The 21,208-nt window shown below is 47.0% G+C and overlaps 2 protein-coding genes across 4 annotated transcripts in view; both read left to right on the top strand.

Moving 5' to 3' along the window:
* Nucleotides 1-880: 880 nt before the first annotated feature.
* Nucleotides 881-16,258, top strand: LOC133353189 (uncharacterized). 3 transcript variants are annotated; one of them, XM_061569231.1, is made up of 12 exons: nucleotides 881-944; nucleotides 3,796-3,857; nucleotides 4,986-5,183; nucleotides 6,187-7,908; nucleotides 8,391-8,481; nucleotides 9,681-9,750; nucleotides 10,388-10,616; nucleotides 11,142-11,273; nucleotides 12,143-12,232; nucleotides 13,056-13,199; nucleotides 13,720-14,165; nucleotides 14,528-16,258. In XM_061569231.1, the coding sequence occupies exons 4-12, from the start codon at nucleotides 6,613-6,615 to the stop codon at nucleotides 14,658-14,660; spliced, it is 2,631 nt and encodes an 876-aa protein (XP_061425215.1). In that variant the 5' UTR covers nucleotides 881-944; nucleotides 3,796-3,857; nucleotides 4,986-5,183; nucleotides 6,187-6,612; the 3' UTR covers nucleotides 14,661-16,258. The 3 variants fall into 3 exon arrangements, with proteins under 3 accessions (XP_061425215.1, XP_061425216.1, XP_061425217.1); XM_061569232.1 differs by lacking the exon at nucleotides 881-944 and adding an exon at nucleotides 957-1,106; XM_061569233.1 differs by lacking the exon at nucleotides 881-944 and adding an exon at nucleotides 1,165-1,187.
* A 1,922-nt stretch (nucleotides 16,259-18,180) lies between these two features.
* Nucleotides 18,181-21,208, top strand: part of LOC133353186 (rho-associated protein kinase 2-like) — a 64,913-nt gene continuing 61,885 nt past the window's right edge. The window contains exon 1 of the mRNA XM_061569227.1: nucleotides 18,181-18,726. Coding sequence (XP_061425211.1) covers nucleotides 18,652-18,726 — 75 coding nt within the window. The 5' untranslated portion in view covers nucleotides 18,181-18,651. The remainder of the gene's footprint in view (nucleotides 18,727-21,208) is intronic.

The following is a 21,208-nucleotide window of genomic DNA, read 5'->3' as shown; positions in this document are numbered from 1 at the left end:
CGGCCAAATCCAACGTCGCGTTCGCACGCGCTGCTGATGTTTCAACGCTCCGTCTCCGCGGCGGATGTTCCTCTCGCTGTGCAAACACCCCCACCCCCCCACCCCCAAAAATATGCTTTTTCTGGAAGATCTTGCTGTTTTTCCTGGATTTTTTCTGTTTGCGCATTTCTTGTTCGTGTTTTTTTTGTTTGTTGCGGTTGCACCCGATTCAAGAGCCGAATGGCTCACAGGACTATATATATGAAAGGCAAAGTTGTGATCATGTGTGTCTGTTCAAAATGTTTAGCGTACTTCCCGACATGCAACAAACTTGAAATTTGCCATGTGGGTACTTTCCAGACTGTACACCATGCACAAATTATAAAAATACACTTTAAGTTTTTTTTTTGGAGGGGGGCGGGGGAGCTCAATAATGCATCCATTTTATGCACGGCAAGTGAGCTGTGACGTCACATCTGTCACGTGACCCGCGCACGTGGAAGCGTCACGCGTTGTGGTGTAGTGGTCAGCGCGCCGCGCTACGAACCCGGCGACCCGAGTTCGATTCCCGCTCACGGCCACCACCGGTGACGATTATTTCAACCGCTCCTGGGCCTCCCCTAGGTCGACTCAGCCTCAAACAAGTAACTGCTGTGGTGTGTGAACATCACCACTGGGGAGACAAAGGCGGCCGGGCGTGCTATTGCCACCCACCCCCTCGTACCAAATAAATGAAAACAAACTGAAAAAGTTTCCCGCCAAAACTACTAAATTTCCACAGCGCGCGCTCGCTCGCCCGCCCATTGGCTGAGAGCACCGCCTTCATCGCCGTTGCCTCGCAGCCATTGGCCGAAGGGGTTGACGACGCTGGCCAATCAGGTGCGGCGCCCCCCACCCCCCACCCCCACCGCGCGCGCTGTCGAGAATCAGCAGTGGAAGGTTGGCGGAGGCGACTTCTCTGAGCGGTGAGGGTCGTCGTCGTTGGCGGCGTCGTTGGCGGCGTCGTTATCGGCGTCTTTCGCCTTCATTCTTTCGGCGGGGGGATTTGACCTCAACGCCTCCTCTCGAGATACGTTCCCGCCGGCGATTTTGAGGGGAATTCTCCGCTGTCGTTTGGCTCGCCTCAGGTTCGCGAGCGGCGGCGGGCTCCGTTCGCTCAAAATGGCGGCACCTGCTGGCCTCGCTTGGCGTCAAATCGCTGCTGAGAAGTGACTCGTTTTACAATTAAATTGCCGCTGTTTGCAATCGCCGACATGAATTAAGTTGTGTTAATTGGTCTGCGGTTGCGAGCGTGCATTGTTGGGACTGTGTGTGTGTGTGTGTGCGCTGTGGGGTTCGTCGGTGGGGCGAGATGGGTCCATGTGAAGGCCCTCTGTTTGGACCCAGGCCCCTTGAATTCACAACATTTCACTTTATACTTTAAATACTATTACAATAGTATCTAGAATTAACACAAACAGTTGTTGTTGTTGCTGCAATATTGCTTGTGCATTTATTTGATTTATACGTAGCCCACTGAAATAGTTGTTAAATTGTAGATGCGTATGGTTTGTTCCGGGCTTGTCTGACGTGAGTTTATATTCTGCAATAAATAGGGAATAACACTTTAATATTGCGGTCAATAATGTTGTAATGTAATTCTAGCAATGTTTAAAACCACGCTTCGTGCTGTTGTAGCACTGAAATAAGCAGATACACGCCTCCATAGAATTGTTCCCTCTAAAAAAAGATGCAAGTTGCCACTAATTATATTTTCCAGAACGATGCTGATTGCTGTGTTAAGATGTATAATATAGTTTTATATCGAACTAGGACCCATAACTTCGATAAGGGATATGCATATAAACACGTGGACATCTGGCAGTTCACCAGCCTGGCTGCTGATGAGGCACTGAATGTCAAAACCGACGCAAGAGTTGTACTTGTGTTGAACCATTGCTGTTGCTAATGAAATGCGTGAAACCTTGATTTTTCTGTGTGTGCGTAGGGACGTGTGTGACGGAGACGTGTGTGTGTGTGCTTGTTTATTTCATTACATTCTCCACGACCCTGATTACGATGCACAATGCAGTATTATTGGCGTTATATAATCGTGTTTGTCGCCGCGCCAATACGTGATGTTGTTACTCAACGTGTCGTCGGCGAATATCATCTCACTTGTGTCTGAGCAATATTACATGTTTATTTGGGTTGTGTCTTTACGTAACGTGGTCATTCACGAAAAGTACGGAACAAAGACTGAAAAGTGCACGGAGAAGCATGGAGAGATGTTTGAAAGTTACATTGAGACACAGAAAACATGCAGGTTAATGGCATAAACCAAACTTAAGAACAGTCAATTGGTTTGTACATAAGTAATGGTTTAAGATAAAGATGATGAAGAATGGTCAAGAATTAAGACGGAGTGACAGCCAAGAAAAGGTGTTATAGGGGCCGTCCATAAATGACGTCACGCGATATTGGACGATTTTTGACCCCCCCCCCCCTCGTCACACGGCGTCACAAAAAGTCAGACCCCCCCTCAAATATGACGTAACAAAGCTCTGCCCCCCCCCCCAAAAATGCTTCAAATCGCTTTAAACTATTGTCATTGTAGTGCGTATTTAATGTGGCGCTGCAATCTGATGTTGTAGGAGAAACATTTATTGAAAAGTCAATTTAATTAAGTAGAACGTGTTGTCTATATTTAATTAAAGTTGTGAATGTTGATGTGACGTCACATTTCTCAAACCCCTCCTCCCCTCGTTACACATCGTCACAAATGTCTGACCTCCCCCCCTAGGTGCGTGACGTCATTTATGGACGGCCACTTAGTACATTGCAGTATTGTGAGAGGTGGCGGCTGATGGGTTCGACCTTCATCCACTGGTGGCTGGTCGATGATCTTGAATGAAAGTGTATGGTCATGGTTAATTTGATGTTGTGCCACAATGGTAGTTGACATTTTGTCTGTAGATGAGTGACCCTTAGCAATGCGATCTTTGGTCGTGCTGACTTGAGTGCAGTTTGCACTGATCATTATTATTTATGTATCAATTGTTACATTATTACTACACTGATAATCATGACCAATTCCTATGATCTACTGCTTTGGGGAGGCCTTCTAGCAGTGGATTGACAAAACCCTGCAAATTATACAATTTTGGAATATTAAAGTGCTGCCACTGCCTTAATAGCAGTTGCTATTTGTTGACCGAAAGATTGCTTTCTTTTTGTATGTCACTGTGTTGGACTTAGTTCCGCTGTATGCAGTTGTTTTGAGCTGCTTAATTAGCCTGAAGTCATACTAGCTTTTACATTTATTAAATTACTTGCTTGGCTTTTTACAAATCAGATTTCCCTTTTAAGAATTGCCACATTGATTTTTTGATAGCGCCCTGTACGCTGGGGTGTCTCGAGCGCTTTACGTTACATCTCATCTCAAACATTTGAAAGGGCACCCCCCCCCCCCCACTGGCAGCATCTGGCCTGCATAGACATTAATCGGCCATTAGGGGGCGGTGGTTGCTATGCATAATTCCAATTGGAGTTTTTTGCCTCAGCAGATTTCAGTATTGAGAATGCCATTTGAACATAGAAATCAACTTTATACACGTGGTGTGAAAAGTGCGGTGTTTTCTAGAATTGTATGTGATCATACTCCGAAATGTGAAATTATTATGAAATTGCATGTGAGCCCCGGATTGGTTGTAACTTAGCAGTGTAGTTGTGTTAAATGATTATTTCACAATTGGTATAAAACCAATGATTCACTCACCGCATTTCATAACTTGTTTTTATCCTTAACTCATTGTTTTTTTTGTGTTTATTATTTAGGTTTGCGTAATGCACACCAGAAACTTACAGACAGCAGAGCCTAAAGAGCTGGCTGGACACGCGTAAGATTTGCTTGTTTCATGTTTCCCTTGCATGCATATTTTAGACATTTAAATGACACCTCATTTGGGTCATCTATAACAGAACTTGTCTTTACAATGAAATAGTTATATTTGGAAACTGTATCAGTCCAGTGTTGGATGAAGGCCTCGCCACGCTGTCTCGATGAAGAGAGTAGTTGATTTATCAAATCTCATAATTGTAGTCATTGCAGGTTGGTGAACTTGGGAGACCCAGCACCAGTTCATATATCGCTCACCACTGATGTTAGCCGTAGTCAAAAATATAACTGGTTGCCGGATTCAGAGCATAGAACCTGTGTTAGATGTTAGATAATACAGCCGTTTGTCAATCCATGGCTGGATGAGGGCCTTCCAACTGCATGTAGATGAAATCTACATATGGGTGTACATTTTTCATGAATGTAAAATGAGGGATAATTTTATAATTTGCATTTAAGACACCATTGCAATATACAACATTGTTTATTATGTACTACGTTTAATCAAAAGCATTATTAGCTTTGTTATTTTTTCATGCTTTGGTCAAGTATATATGAAGGCTGAACAGGCCAATTAAAAATAACCATTCTCAAATAAATTATTTGAGAGAGTTCATGATCATTTGAGGAGAGATCAGCCACTTTCAAATTTTCTGAGGAACAGTTCTTAAAAAGCATGTCTCGCCAGTGACCGCTGCTTTGACATTAAAACGTCTTAAAACAATGTTCTTTAACTTAATTTTCTGGCAGACCACAAAATAGCATTGTGTTTGCACAGGGCGACTTGATGTCTTGTGTCAGGAGTAGGGATTTTATGCCAGTACAGACGTTCCATATGTACTTGTGACCACAGTTCTGTTTAACTAATTTTCATCTCGCTAATATTCATTGTTCACAATTCTCTCACCACTATCTCCTGTTTATCTCTTTCATCACTCATCTATATGGCAAGCCGTGTCACCCAGTGGATCGTAGCTCGGCGGGTCACTTGCAAGAGCCTTAGCGGGCCACATCTGGCCCATGGCTCACGAGTTTTTAATAACCTTGTCTTAAAGTACAAACCAACAGAATATGTTCTTAAGTGTGGTCTTAAGCGCGCTGTGCAATTGGATGTAAATATTCCCGCTAGATCCGTGAAAGCGGTGGACTTGCAGGCCTAGCAGTCCACACTCGCCCGCCACCAAGAAGCGATGCGCACACGGGGGGACCCCGAACCTCATCGGCCGCGCCTCCCTTGCGGCAGCGTCCCGAGTCTCCGCGGAGCGCGGAGCCGCGCACACCCGCCACTCGCTCGCCGGACAAGCCGCGCTCCCCCGCCAAGCACGGGGTGCGGTTCCCTTCTTCCCATCTTTAAGGCAGGACTCTGCAGAGAGCTCTGAGTTTTGGGGGCGGGGGGACCTGTCTGGATAAATAAAGGACTTACGCAGGCGGATATATCGTGTCAAAACCCAAGAGTCGGGAGAAAAATCTAAATTGCACTCCAGAAATAATGAAAAGCCTGCAAGGAAATGCTGACTATAGCTGCGTCTTCACACTGTGCAGAAACGTCACGTACCAGGCAGTCCTCGGCTAGTACTGCCATGTAATTACTTTTGCATTGGATTGTGCGATTCAGAATTTACTTGGAGATTTTCAGTAGTTTGAATGGAATTTATTTTTTTCCTCTTGTATTTTTATGAACTAAGAAACTGTGTCAACAACGTTACATGTTGTAAATATGTTAAATGGGTGTTGATAGAAATAAAGGTGTTTTTTGAGGAAAGGCATGTATGCCCCAAAATTAGCCTGGTATTTCAAGAACATGCTGGGATTCGATCAGTTTTTATGATTTCCAATAATTTAGTTGACTGATTATTTTATCTAATTTGTAGTCTAGTTTGCATTATTTCTGCTGCAGTCTCCTTTATTATGACCCATTTAATTTGCCTCAAGTTAACATTTCAACATCATTTGTGTGAAATGTAAATAATTCTAATGTTCATTGCATGTACTGTTAGTGTAATAAAATCAATGTAGGCTTTTTATTGGTATTGCATTAAAGATAGAGGCACATTAATACAGGCTTCTCATGAAATAGAAGGGATTACCGCATGCTGTTCTCCCCTTTGCAATGAACAGAAGTTGCATTTAGAAAGTTTCCTATTCGTTTTATTGAATATAGTTATTAATAAAAAAAATGTTCCTGTTTGGCATATGTTGAAGAAAATTGTACTTGAACAAGGACTATCATGTAATGTAAATGCAAGCAATTTAGTTCTGTCTTTCATGAATGACCAGTGCTGTATTAATTGAACTAATGATTTGCATGTCAATTCGCTTCACACTTTTAGAGTCCGACGCAGAAGGTGGCACAGCCTCGCCGTTCGACCAGAGGTAGCAGTGCTTCACCGGCCACGGTTTCAGCCAAACGCACACCGCAAAAATCTCCCGCGCCGAGGACGAGCAAGCAACCATCTGGGCCGGCCTCGATCAAAACTCCCAACTCGTTTGCGGTTTCCTCGCGTCACTCCACCCAGGGGAAGAACTCTACTCTCAGCCGCTCGCCAAAACAGCCACAGTCGCCCGCACTTTCTTCATCCAGAAAACTAACCAAGGTTGTCAGGGTTCCGGTATTGCCTGTGGAATTGGGGCATGCTGTGACACAGAGGTCGCCCGTCACCAGGACGAGGAGGACGCTGCCAGTTCCGTCTTCGTTGCCCAGCTCGAGCCGCCTCTTGCATGCTTTGGAGCGTAACAATCTGTCGCCCACAAAGTGTATGCCTATCGTGAGGCTCACGCCCTTAAAGAAGCTTGAAACAACTTGCGTAAAATTGTCTCCCAGCAGCGTGAAGAACGACAAGGAGATAGAGAGCTCTGTGAGTGGTATGCGGATGCTGAGATCGCAGCGTAAGGGAATTTCTCTTTCCACAACACTCAGTAAAGTTGTGAAGAGTCTCTCCAGCGAACTGCTGACAGTAGACTCCTCAACGAAAGACAAAAAAACCTGCAGCCCTGAGCGAGAGTCTCCACAAAGCTCCCAAAATTCACCGCTTGAAGATACATCTCAAAATAAGCTGACAATAAAGTCATTTTACGGAACTATATTGGACAAAAGTGGAAAAGCTTGTTACAAGACACCACTGGACAGGAAGGCAAGGCGACTCAAAGAGGAGGAGGAGGAGGTACACAAACAAGCAAAGATTGTTTGCGAAAAAATCTCTCATTCTGGAGACATCTCAAAGACAGAAGTAATACAGGTCCAGAGTAAGGCAGCCACAACAGCGGAAGTGAAACCGTCCTCTTCGAAGGGTGAAGGGCATCTCGTAAGCAAGGTCGGTAGTGGTAGTGCTGACAGGAGTCCGACCAGCCCCATGAACCAGCTCTCCGACCTGAGAAAACGATTCGCGGAATTGGGGGAGGAGGCGGAGGAGGAGCTCAAGGAGGCAAAGAGGAAAAAGTGTGAAGCTGAGAATGACGAGACCAGCAATGGTGAACACGTATTTGACGAGGTGCCAGCCGATGAGACTGACGAAGAGGCGGAGAAAAGCGCAGCGAACGACGTTGCTTTAGTGGCAGAGGAGCCCTGGAAGAAGATCTGGAAGAAGACAGAGTCGGACGCAGCCAAACAGAAGCCACGGATTTACGTGGGAGCTGCGTTCTTCAGCCCTAAGCTAATTCGGCCAGGAAAAATGCGCAGTAACGTGGCACGGGTAGGCAATGCGAGCAATGGCATCAGAAAGCTGGCGATTGGGACAGCCTCACCAGCCACCGGCACTAGCAGAGGGACCAGACTCTTTGCTGAGAGCCACGAGTCAAAGATGCTGATTCCCTCTACATCCTTTGTGTATGAAGCATCGGCCGCCGATTGCAAACCCCGAGTGGTTGCACCAGTTGCTGGCGCCGACAGGATCAGTCATTATGACGATGCAGATGATGGCACTGCGGCAGTGGCAGCGGTGGATGAGGGTGGTGAATGTGGGAGTGGACAATCGAGAGGGATGAATTTCAGCGTGAAGAGCTTATGTGAGGACTGGGAGGAGATTGCGGCTGAGAGTGGTACAGCTTTGTCCAAGGTGCTTATCTAACCCCCCCCCCCCCCCCCCACTAATCCATGAGCCTCCACATGTCCCTGGGTGGTGGTCTTACAAATGGTATGGCTTATTATGATGAAAATATTCAATTGTCTATTGTCACATTCATTGCATATCCTGATTTAATGATGGCATAAAAAATTATACTGTACTTTTAATTTGTCTTAAAAAGCCTCACCGAGTACCGAAGTCTATTTTAGGAAGAACCTGCATTGAAGCATTTTTGAAAATTTCTTGTAAATTGCTTAGTGTTCATTCCACTATTTAATGAGTGCATAACATGTGGAATTAGATCGGAGAAAACTCACACTTTGAGGGGATTAATACTTAATTAATTAATACTCTAAAAGTTTGGATATTCTGCTCCCCAAACCGTCTCCCGTCCAGCTCAGCCGATTTCCGCGGTTTCACAAATCTTCACGGCTGCTGATGTAAGCGTGTAATATCCACTTGCTTCATTTCAGGACGCAGAGCTGGCGCCATCGGAGGATGCAGTGTCACTATCGTCATGTAAAAAACATGCCTGCAAAGCAGGGGACGACAGGGAGAGCAATGGTAACACTTGCTGCGACGTCTGTCACAATCACAAGCAGTTTTAATGTTTATATATGTACGAGTACATCGATAGAGCCACAGCTCATGGTTTTGTTCATGCTTTACAACTAAGGTTGAAAATGTTTGGTGCATTAATTGGCTATCCATTCGTAATGGCACACTATAACTTTCAGAAAGATGATCCATTGTGAAAGAACCTGTAGCGTAGAGTGTTGATACTATCGGGGACTTCCTGTATGGAAATGGGCCAAATTGATCAACGTTGGCCAAAACCTAGATGCACAAACTTTCTGAATGAAATAATAATCCATGTATATGCATGATGTTTCCAAACTTGTTACCTTCCATTTACCACTCAGCTGGAAGCACAAATATATTTTCCAGTTTATTGTGTACATTGCAAATGTTGTCCAGGCTGTGTAATCTCATGAATTGCAATTTTTGCTGCTCATGTAGTAGAAACCTTTTGGTGACATTGCATAACCATATTCTGATTGTGATATACTTGTAAATACAATATCTACACGCAGGAAATTTCATTCAACCTCAAAATATAATAGCTCTTGTGCATCATGGAGTGTCTGAAATGACTTTAAAGTTTTATTATTGATAAAATAGACTTTAAAATCATGGGCAGGTGTGTCCATGGCATGGATGACTGTGATGTCACTCCCATATATTTTATTATATCAGTGCTGTGGTTTTACAATAGCACGGCTTAGTCTAGTGCTTGTCTACTACATATCGACATGCCTCAAAAGAACCCTAAGTACGTTTTTTATGCATTCAAGATTATCGAGTGGGGTTTTCTCTCTTCACAAACATTCTTAATATAACCCCTTCACACCAACTGGTTGCTGGTAATTAAGTATTTCATTCGGTATTCAGAGGTGTGTTCATATTTGCTCTTATCCAGTCAAACAGGTTTGTTATGTATCAATTGTGAGTGTCCTCAGCTTAGGCAAGACAAAAGATAATAGCAATCCCACTGTATGCTAAAATATAGAACGTTTTATCACATGATACAACTTTAAATATGCGCCTCCGATTAGCACGTGTTTGGCTTCTGGGCTATTACCCAGTGCTGCGAGGTAAAGCCTCGGCCTGGGTGTTACCGTGTTTATTGCATATCAAATCGCGAACACAATTGTCAGGCATTGACATGTGCTGTAATCGTGGTTGTTTTGTGCTGTGTTCAGAGTCTCCGGTGACGAAAGCCGTGTACCCGATATTCGGCACGGCAGGCCGCCCTGGACCACCTTGTGGGAGGTCAGTCGGGGGTACCTCGCACCAGGCGACATCGGCGTCGAAACGTTTTGGCCCTTTTGTCAGTCCACTGCGGGATGATGAGAGCCTTCCCCCACGCCGTATTGGTTGTGGGCTGGTTTTTTGACCACGTTTCACGCTGGTTAGTACAGGTGGGCTGTGGTCATCCAGACTGGTCATCCAAAGCAGACCGTACAGCGTATAACGACGCAATGCCCGATCCACAAATACAAAAGGAGACAACACAGCGATACACTCCGCGGATGTTCTTGACCCGGTTGTCTGGCTTAATCCACCTGAAAGTGAAATGATTGTAGTTGTTGCTCTGCATTTACATCATCAGCCGTACGAAAGAAGAAGACGTACAGGAAGGTGAAAGCTTGGGAGAGTAGATGGGGGTAAAAATAAGTGCAGTGCAACAATTGATCCTGATGTACTGCTGACACGTAGCATGGCCCTGGAGCTACTTACAATCTGATCTGCAAGCTCAACCCTGGTTTGCATCTGAGATATAAAAGGAGAGTTGGCACCTTCCAGGTTATTTGGTCATAAACATCATTGGATACATTGAACTCTTGATCTATATTGACTTTTTTCAGATGCATGCATCTCTCAAGGCCATTTTGACGTGATTCTGCAGGTTAAAGGGGGGCAAGCATCCACTTTCACCACGGCAGGGCACGCCGGTGCCCCCCACCACACCCGTGCTGCCCCCTCCGTCGCCACCATGTTCCCCGGAAAATGCTGTGGACGTCGCCTCGTCGTCGCCACCACCCGCTGTTACTCCTGCCGTCAAACCGGACCCCGTGTCCACCCACAAACTCCGGAGGCCTCGCAAGCAGACGGATGACGACGAACAGCTCATCATTGTGAGTGTCGAGTGGCAGCGCCGTTCAGCATGTGCCCGTAAATAAAATTGGCGGGTAGATCATCTACATATAATGGGAGTTTTAAAGGAAGATGCATCACAAAAAACAAACAGATCTTTCTTGTTGAAAACCACCGAAAGCTTTGTGTCCTGGGCTCTGGCATGAGTTTGAGGCTTTTAGTAAGAATTTAAGCTTTTAAAATTAACTTTATCTAGTTTTGGTGCCCTCGCAGCATTCAAGTGATATCACTGCAGTGAAAAATAAAAAAATGAAATGGTCACATCAGTGGCAGCACTTGGATATGCCTGAAAATCACTTTAAAAGTCCTCTTTTTTTCATTAAGTTTTAATACTCATTTTGTACAGCCCATAGTAATGGCATTAGACGATTAATGTAGTCTCTACATCTTTCTTGCTTTGTGGGCATGCCATCCAGCAATGGATTGACAAAAGGGTCTGTTGGGTGGAGCAGGCGCTGTGAGAGCCACCACGTGCCGCAGTGTGTGACGGTGCTGTGCGTTGGCAGGATGCGGGGCAGACGCGGGTGGGCGTGCAGACTTGTGACACGTGCGGGATGATGTACTCGGCTGCCAGCCCCGAGGATGAGGCCCAGCACCTGCAATTCCACAAGCGCTTCATCAGCACCATCCGCTTCGTGGTGAGGTGCACGCTCCCGCCTGCCCGCCTGCCTGTTCTTAACTTCACATTTACAGTCATCGTGTCACCATCAATGTTTTTATTAACTTGTATTCCGTCATCCTTGGCGCTTTCATACTTTGTCAGTTTTGTTATTCGTGTAATGAAGTGTTTTTTGGCAAAAAAACACCCCACGACATGTAGCAATTAAAAATGTGGTAATTTGTCAACGTACATTAACGTCTGTCTTTCCTATTCCGAAGAAGGGACATTTCTCAATACTTAGCCTATTGTACAGGGTGCTTCAAAAAAATGTTAGCACTTGTATGGGACTATCGTTTTTAATGGAAAAAGAATGGATAATACACTAACATGATAACATATGTATGTGAATAGCTTCAAAAAGTCAGTCTCCACTTTGTCAACACATGCCTGGAATCTTCTCCAGGTGGACTGCAGAGTGCGGAGGCACACATTTTGTTGTATTATTGCAAATTCTCAGAAGTGTGAACAGTTTTTTGAAGCACCCTGTATGTGTTTGTGTCAGTGTAATGAAGTATATGGTGGGCATAGTTGTTAAAAGAATAAAGACTGGAGTGCATATGAGGGGTTATGTAAGTAGGTATAATGGCAGCTTATGCCAGACAGTGTGACAACTAACATTTAATTATATTGATCTCATTAATATAAGTTGTAATCCATCCTTCAAAGAAGTGGTTTTAGAGTGAGCACAGGTTAGTGTTTAATATGGAAAGTAGAACAAGAATATTGTTGGCAGGTACAGAGGAACATGATGTGCTTTTCCTAGTTGCCAGCATTTATTTCCAAGGGCTGTTGTAAACCGTTGTGCAAGCACTGGCTCTCCTAACACGTGGTGTGTAACGTGTACAGGGCTGGAAGAAAGAGAGGGTGATTGGGGAGTTTCCTGACGGAAAGATCATCCTAGTACTTCCCGGGGACCCCAAATACGCTCTGAAAAAGGTGCTCTAGCGCAAACATTCACACTCCCAATATTGCCTTCTGTGTAAAAAGTTGTGTTTTTAATAGTTTTTTATTAGATGAGGCTGTCAATATCTGAGGGCTCAAGTCTGTTATTTGCATGTAGGTAGTTTATTGTTGTGATATGTGACAGTGAAATATGCATAATTGTCTGCACAGTGTACAATGTGTCCCTAACATGGGGCAAAATACAATTAAAGATATTATGACTTTCATGAGTTTTTCGTCAAAATGATTAATCAGCTATGGATGGGAATTGTTGGGAGGAATAGGTCTTCACCGTTACAATATCAGCACTTTTCAGCATTTTTTGGCAGATATAGAATACGCTTGTGTTGCGCTTGCATGATGAATCGTAACTAATGGCTTTGCCTGTTAAAATAAGTATTTGCTCCTTTTATAGGGAATTTTTGGGTGGATTATGGGTTCGATGTTAAACACTCAACACTGTTCAATGTCAGGTGTGTATTAGTGTGGCACAAAAAAACCCACAAAACATACTACACTCACTGTTCTTTACAAAACTGATGCGTATGAGTTTGCACTTCTCGGCATGTGGTTTGGCATAATGGCATTTTTATTGCATGGGCGGGATGTGTGCGTGAGTGGGCATGTGGTTAGCATGATAGGTGCAATTTGAGATCCGTTAAAGTTTAAGCCACCCAGCGCAATGCGTGTTGTGAGCATCTCTCCTGCACTTTCCTTAGTTGCTGTGTACCTCACTGACTCACGTGCCTTGGTGATATTACCGCCAATTAGTTTGTGAATGACTGTTGTTTTTATTTCTTGGTTTTCATGTTGCCAGGTGGAGGAGGTGCGGGAGCTGGTGGACGCAGATCTCGGCTTCCACGTGACGGGCTTGCGCAATCCATCCCGCACCAAGACTCTACTCTTTGTGTCCAACGACAAAAAGGTGGTGGGCTGTCTCATCGCCGAGCACATCACCAAGGTAAGATGTCCATCCTGTTGATGATTTCACTCATTGCTGTTTGCTCATTGGAACTTCCAAACGTGTGTTGTATATTTAAAGCAGCTGCTGGGAAAGTCGATGGTTTGCTGTTTTTTTTTATTTTGAAGTTTTGTGAGTTCTGCATTCATCTCGAACCATAATGGATGGTTTATTATTGAATGCTGCTAATGAATATTGGCAGTTACATATGATAGCCATTTAATTATTTAATCATTATACATGTTGGCCCTGCCTGTTAATTGCAGTGTGTGTTGGTTTGTCATTTTCCCACCATAGATTTGCTCACTCTTAATGACATTTTATTGATTGTTTATCATCAGCTTTTGGAAGGTTGCGAGCCTTAAATCATAATTAATTAATCATGTCAGGTTATGGTTTTTAGGCTGTGTCTGGCTATTAATGCATAGTCAAACTCCATCTCTCGATCCTTCACCAGGTCCTGGAGACTCATCCAGTTTCTTCCCCCTTTTAATCCATGCTGCAATTATTTACGCTGCAGGGTTACCGAGTTTTGCCAGATAAGCAGCCAAAGCCAGACCAGGATGCCGCCGCCTCGCCACAGACGGCCAGCGCTGGCGACGACACGAAACCCGGAGCGGCTCCACTGCTGGATGGCGAGCCGGCTGACATCAACGGGGCAACCAGATCCCCGCAGCCCACGGCGGCGACGACCAAAGTTGAGGCGTCACCGGAGCAGAGCAGCAGACCCCCCGAGGAAGGGGCCGGGCGAGGAGAGGGTGATGGAGTGGCAGTGGCCGTGGCGGCGGTGCCGGTAGCGGCAGCAGCGCAGGGTCTCGGCGAGCCGCTCGAAGCGCTTCTGGAGAGGCAGCAGGCGTGGTGCTGCTCCTCCGTGGCAGAGCCGGCCATCTGTGGCGTGAGCCGCATCTGGGTGTTCAGCCTCATGCGCCGGCGTGGCATCGCCACTCGCATGGTGGACTGTCTGCGGTGAGCGACGGTTTGTCCTTATGTTTAGGTAACCAGAGGACGATGGCACTAGGTGGTTCACACAGACCAAATCATCTCATTGAATTACAGCAGAAATATATATTCGGTTACGATTGAGTGTTATTTGGAATATGCCTACTGTAAGGCACTTAAGTGGCTTTTTAATGCAAAGTGAAGGATTTTGTAAGGTTTTGGGTAATGGATCTGCAGAAGAGAGATGGAAGCCAGATACATTTTCGGTACTCTGTTTATGAGACCACATTTTACAATGTGTTTAAGTCCCTAACGCAAAGCTTTGACTGCGCTTTATGTCCACACGATGCCCATTCTTACCACTTACTCCTGCTGCATGGGTGTCACAGGAGGAACTTCTCGTACGGAGTGTACCTGAGCAAGAACGAGCTGGCTTTCTCGGACCCCACTCCGGACGGCAAGCTGTTCGCCATGCGCTACTGCCAGACTCCACGCTTCCTCGTCTACAACTTCATCAACTGACGAGACCCGCCCGGGACGGACGGGTCGTGCTGTGAAACCTCCCGACTGCTGCAGCCAAAGATCGATGTCTGGTGTTTGCGGCAAGGATTAATTCAGGATGTTGAGATGATGGTGGAGCCTTGCTGATTACAGGTCGATTTTTCTACATTGGCCACTAGAGAGTGCTATCAAGTGGGTTCCACTGTAAGCGTTGGTTTCCATTTCGTTTTAAATGCCTTCAAAGTTTACCTGTGCTGCGGTTTGTGCGCCGCGCGTGACCTCGGGAGCCCGCAGAGAGCTTTAACTTTGTCTCTTCCACCCGCTCTCGTCCGTGCACCATCAAGCCTGTGCCTCTGCAGCAGCCACATCCATGCTCAATGGCATAGCGTGGTTGCCATGAGCTCTGGTGCAAGGCGTGAAATTGGGGCCCCTGTCAAAAATGTTCCACTCCTTCGTAGCCCGACGCTGGGGCCCATCCAACCTATGGGCCCTGGTGCAGTTTTAACTGCACACTTGATAGCTACGCCACTGCACACTTGTGGCTGCACGACCCTGCCGATTAATCTGTGCTGCAGATCCAACCCTTGTGGGCATTTTCAAGTTAATACACGCCAAGAGTCAGATTTACATCTAAACCAAGTGGCCAACACTCTTTGCTTGCGCAATTTTCGCCATTGTTAGTAAAGAAGACATCGTCACACTTTTGGCCAGAAATGGTACAGAGGGAGAAAATTCTCAAAACACGTGAATCGGAGACCCTGTCAGCGCGTTTGCCGAGACCTGAAAGCTGGCTTGCAAGTTGCCGTAAATATGAATGTACAGTACTAGAGTGGTGGGTGGATTGTGCCCAGATATCCTCACTTTGGGAGAATGTGGCTGTTAAGAGCTGCAGGCCACTACCATGTTGGGCTTTTTACGGAAACTGTTAGCCACGGGTTTGCCCTGATAGCGATCAGAAAATACCCTTTTTGGGATAAATTTGAGCCCGTATCCTAGCAGCTCGTGTAAAAGCCCTTTCCTAGGATGAATGACTAATGGTGCCCATTGCCGTGTGCCCTTCAGTATAAAATAACAATAATGTTCAGCCCCTTGTCAATCCACTGCTGGATGAAGGTCACCACACGCTCTGTTGGTCATGAGGGTTTTTTGGCCATATTTTATGATACTGGTCAGTGCCCTTTCAGTATGGCACAGAGCTGGTATTTAACCAAACCTTTCACGGGGGGGATCTGGAAAGCCCACTGCACTGCATAAGCATTTCCACTCGGACCTTTGCTACCTTGCGTGCCTTCCTGGTATGTGTGGCCATCAGCTGCCCCCCCACCCCCTCCATTCGTCTTGCCCCTGCATCTGTTGATGGCAGGGAGTGTTGAAGTTTTCACAAGTTCAAGACCAAGTGCCAACACTCGACAGTGTTGCTTAATCAAAGTGCGTTTGAGAGTCCGTTTTGCTTTTAATGCCTACGGTAGCAGTTGGGGCATTGGAGTATTTCATCCTGTTCATGAGCGTTGCAGCATTGAGACATTTATTTTGGGATGAAGTTAGTATATGTTGTGATCATTTTTTTAAAACAAAAAGCGTTATTTGAACCTTTAAAAAGGAATAAAACATTGATTGTATTTCCTTGTGCTTTGTTTTTGATGGTCGTGCGTGCTGGTGCTAACAACCGTCTTACAAGCCACGCACACATTTTCTGCAAAGAGGATCTGCAATCAACTTAGAAAATATTCTTTTGGCTAAAAAAATAACCATGTTGTTTGGCTAAAATATTTGAATTTGGACAGCATGGCTAAATCTAGAATACCATACAAGGCAATGTAAAGTCTGCAAAGTACATGTTTGCAGAGTCAGAGTATAATAGTATTTGTGAAGTGAAACCTTTGTCCACTGAGCGTGCCTATACGTAGTCTGCTGCTTGAATTCAAGGCTCAGTGCAATGGAACCCACAGGCCGCAGGGGGCCCAAGGCGCTTGACAATAAAGAGGAAAAGGGATGTACATTTGACGGTGGAGGGAGGCACCGAGGGGGGATACATTTGACGTGGGGGGTGCCCAGGGAGATACATTTGACGGGGGAGTGGGGGCAAGCTTCTGGTTTGTGGGATCGGATGTTGAAGCTGAAGCCTGCGGAACGGATATGGCCAGGAGGTGGCAGTACAGTTGAAATTAGATGTCTCGGTCCAGTTTCCGCCCAAACAAATGTAGCTTAGTATGATGGAAACACGTGAATGGCAGGACGCGCGTGAAAAAATAACTTGAGCTTTAGTGAGGATTTTCACAATTAAAAAAAAATTAACCCGTAAAAACAAAGTTTTTCACTCTAAATCCTTTATATGCGTGGCGGCTAGAGTCCTCTCGTCCTCTGGCTTGAAATGGCTGCCACCTATGGGTCAGATGATTGTCTGCCAGCATTAAGCAATTGGTAATTAAATATTTGTAAAAAATCCCTAAACAGTGTAACATTTTGGAAATGTTTTTTTCACGAAAATTAATTGTCACGCACAACGAGTCTGTGTGGAAAATGTCAGCTCGATTGGATCACAGGAAGTTGGTTAAAAAACGACCGAAAGATTTGCACGATCGTAAGCAAGCAAGCGAACTTAATATAAAGGATTTAAAAACCCCACGCAATAACAGGACGAACTTCAGCACAATTACTGAGCACGTGCCTGAAACGTCAGCAAAAACAACGCGATCACGGTTGTAATAGAAAAGAGCGCTTCTTGAATTAACCACGGTTATAGGAGTTTGGGGAAAACAGACAGTGGAAGGGAATTCCAAGCCGAGCAATGTGAGAGGGAAGAAAGGGAAAGTCGTGTTACGTGGTGACTGAACAGTGAATGAGACGAGACTCTGTGGTACACCCAGCCAACATCGGTCGAGGAATCGATGAGTGAAGTCCATGGGAACACGTCACATTGGTCGTAGCGATAGAAGATCGATAAGGAGGCAACAGGCTTCGATGCCCCGTTGCTACCCCATATCTTACAGCGTTATAATACCACCTATCTGTTTTTACTCTCGAAATATATTTGACAGCATCAACCACAACCTGATTTAAATCTATTCGGTGCGTTCCCCGTTTCACACCGAGAGAAGATTCACACACAAACAGACCACCCCACTACTGCCACCACCACCTCCATCTTAACACACACACAGACCAACTCCACGACTGCCACCATCACCTTCATCTCCCCAACACACACACATACCAACAACCCCACTACTGCCACCACCACCTCCATCTTAACACACACACAGACCAACTCCACGACTGCCACCATCACCTTCATCTCCCCAACACACACACATACCAACAACCCCACTACTGCCACCATCACCTCCATCTCCCCAACACACACACAGCCCACCCCACCACCACCACCTCCTCCTCCCCCGTCTCCCCAAAGTTTGTTTTTACGGACAAATCGCATTGGCTGACAGCGCCGGCTAATCGGAAGGAGTGGAACTCTTCGGCCGAGCCAGGCTCCAACCACGCCTACGTGGCCATGCCGAACCGGTAGGGGGGGGAGGAGAATCATCAGCAGGCAGGCACCACACCACACAGACACAGCAGCAGCAAGTCACGGAGTGGCAAATCAGTTTTTAAGAGCTTCCACGACCACCAATTTGCCGGCCGGTTCGATGTGCTGTGACGAACGCCTTTAGCAGGCAGCGTGAAAGTCCTTTCATAAGCCACGGGGCTGGTTTGAGAAGCTTCGCGTCGCTCGAAACGTCTGAGCGGTCTTCCCACCCTCCTCCCTCCTCCCTCCCCGTGTTTTGGAGGAGAGGTGCAAAAGCTGTTGTCTTTTTTTATATCTCACGAAAGGATTTAGAATTTTTGGAGAGGCTCTTTATGCAAACAGCCCCCCCCCCCGAGGAGGAGGGGGGGCTGCCCCCCACCCCCACCTTAAGTTAGTTTTAAATCGAATTGATTGACGCGAGTGATAGTTTTAGTGTTTGGATCGGCAGCCGCCCGAAGCGGCTGGCTCCATTGCCCCGAGTCCGCGATGGAGGAGCGAATGAAGATTCTGGACAAGTTGGTCCGGGACTGCCACTCGCGTGTGAGCGCCGGGACTCTGCTGGTAAGGAATGGGGTGTGTGTGGTGTGTGTGGTGTGTGGGGTGTGTGGTGTGTGATGTGTGTGTTGTTTGTGGTGTGTGTGGGGCGTAGGTGGTGCTGTGCTGTGAGTGGTGTGTGGTGTGGACGATGTAGTGTGTGTGTGTAGTGTGTGTGTGTGGGTGTGTAGTGTGTGGGTGTGTAGTGTGTGGGTGTGTAGTGTGTGGGTGTGTAGTGTGTGAGTGTGTGGTGTTCTGGGTGTGTGTGGGGGGGGAGCGGTGGTGCAGTGATCAGCGCACAACGCTCCAACCTCGGTGAACAGAGTTCGATTCCCGCTCGGGGTCAACAGCTCCATTGCGGGTGTTTAGTTGTCTGTGAGCGTAATCCGAGCCGGTCCCGGGTCTCGCCTAGGTCGACTCGGCATTGAAATTAAACGTCGGCGCTTGTGTGGGCAAAGGCGGGCGAGCGTGGTGATTTCCACCCGCCCCCTCGTGTGTGCCGACCCTTCATAGGTGCTACTCGCCCATAGCACTTGTCCCAATCGTCTCTTTGAAGCTATATGGGGACCTTTGTTTGGGAGAGGAGCGGTGGGCGCATCGGTTAGCGCACCGCGCTACGAACCTGGTGAACAGAGTTCGAGTCCCCGCCACGGTAAACATGACCGTGTGAGTGGTCTAAACTATATCGTTTCTGGGCATCGCCTAGGTCTACTCAGCCGTAAACGAGTTTGGTGTGTTTAAAACATCAAAGGCGTCCGGGCGTGGTGCCGTTTCGCATGTCCATGTCCTCGTGCACGTGCCTGCCTTAATAGGTGCTCGCTAACAACAGCCTGTGTAAGACTGTAGGGAGAGTCTTTGAGTTTTTGTTGTTGCTGTTGTTGTGTCTAACGGCACGGAGAACCCACCTGGCTTCGATTCCCACCACCGGGTGACCGATTCCGTGCGTGCGAAGGTTTTCGAATGCGTGTTTGAGTGTATTCGTTGGGTGAACGAAACGTTGCTTCTTTGTGCGTGTCCCCTGGGTCACATGCAGAAAGGGGAAGTCGCTCCAAAGATTGGGACATGGGCACACTGTACGCCCCTTGCTTGGATGTCTTGAGGTTGTTTGCAGGGCAGTCCGTGCTGTCGGCTTGGCGAGAGGGCATTGCCAAAGTTCGAACCAATGTCACTCGGCAGAAGTTATCAAAGAGGGCTTCGCTCCACTCCTGACGCTTGGAGAGCTGATTTGGGAGACCGAAAGAACTCACGGGACGGACAGCTCGTTGTGAAATACCCAATGCATGAAGATCTTCCTGGGTTTAGATCTTCCCCCCGATGGCCGTGGTCCACCCTAAAACCGCATCCGCTGCGGCGGCGTTCATCCAGAGCAGACACCGTGACAACGTAAAGCGACGCAATGCCCCGATCCACAAATGCGAAGGAGCCCTCACACGAATGATGATGATGGTGACAGACCACTCCGCTGCTCCTTACGCGGTTATCAGGGCTTGGCCACCTAAAGTTTCAAGTTTCATTTATTAGGTATAGCCCTGTGAGCCATTCGGCTCTTGAATCGGGTGCAACCGCAACAAACAAAAAACAAAAAACATGAACAAGAAAACATCTTAAAGTGACTACGTGCAAACAGAAAATCCAAGAAAAGACAGCAAAATATTGCAGTACGTGAATGCGACATTGTAGAAGTTGCTCTCCATCGACATCGTCGGTCTTACGACGACGGCGGCAAGACGACGAAGACGACGATTCCACTCCTCCTGGCGGAAGGGCTGCCACTGTGGAGCTCCAGGGGGGCTCCAGAGAGCCGAATCTTCCCGACAAGTTGAGGTGTGGTGGGGGTGTTGGTCTCTGGCCCTCCATCACAAAGAGATAGCGAATCTCAGCCGAGTGAGAGGACTGATAAGACGGAGAGAGAGGGCGACCATCACGATTGGTGGCTGTTTCATAATGGCACAGATACAGATCGCCAATTTTGCATTCCGATGCCTGCTTGCGAGAACCTCTCGCGCAGTTTGAGGTTGGAATCGGGTGGCGTGTGACCAGAAACCACGACGCGGCCGCCTTTGTCTCCCTTGGTGCCTCTTCTTTCGTATAGATTAATAGCAGCAGATTAAAGATGCAATTTTAGATGTCATCCGACTCAATTGTCTGTTCAGAGGCGGAGTGGATCTCGTCCCGTTCCTCCTTCAAAGGGATGAAGGTGGCAGCAGCAGCAGCAGCGGCGGCGGCGGAGTGTTTACGATGCGCGAGCCGACGACGATTTGGGATCTGTGGCCGCACCACTCGCAGGCCACCGAGTCTTCGATGGCGCCATCTGTGGCATCGTCGGGTGGCCGCTTCGAGCCACGTGGCCTCGGCTCCCTGATTCGGTTGACGGGTCGACCGCTGGCGGCGTGGAAGGTTGCAACCGGGGAGGTTCGCTGGTCGGGTCTCCGTGCGAGACGTTGGACGTTGACGTGGGCCACGGTCCACACTCGCTTCCGTCTCTCGCCCTCCTTGGTATTTGTCGCGT

The sequence above is a fragment of the Lethenteron reissneri genome, chromosome 43 (assembly GCF_015708825.2).
Source record: "Lethenteron reissneri isolate LAM-NWPU_2019-01 chromosome 43, ASM1570882v1, whole genome shotgun sequence".
NCBI classification, from domain to species: Eukaryota; Metazoa; Chordata; class Hyperoartia; order Petromyzontiformes; family Petromyzontidae; genus Lethenteron; species Lethenteron reissneri.
Note: the sequence above shows the minus strand (reverse complement) of the source record. Positions and strands in the feature narration are given on the sequence as shown.

Coding starts and splice junctions, on each gene's coding strand:
- LOC133353189 (XM_061569231.1), top strand. CDS start 6,613: ATGCCTATCGTGAGGCTCACGCCCTTAAAGAAGCTTGAAACAACTTGC. Junction 8,482..9,680: donor GGACGACAGGGAGAGCAATG/GTAACACTTGCT, acceptor TGCTGTGTTCAG/AGTCTCCGGTGACGAAAGCC. Junction 10,617..11,141: donor ACGACGAACAGCTCATCATT/GTGAGTGTCGAG, acceptor GTGCGTTGGCAG/GATGCGGGGCAGACGCGGGT.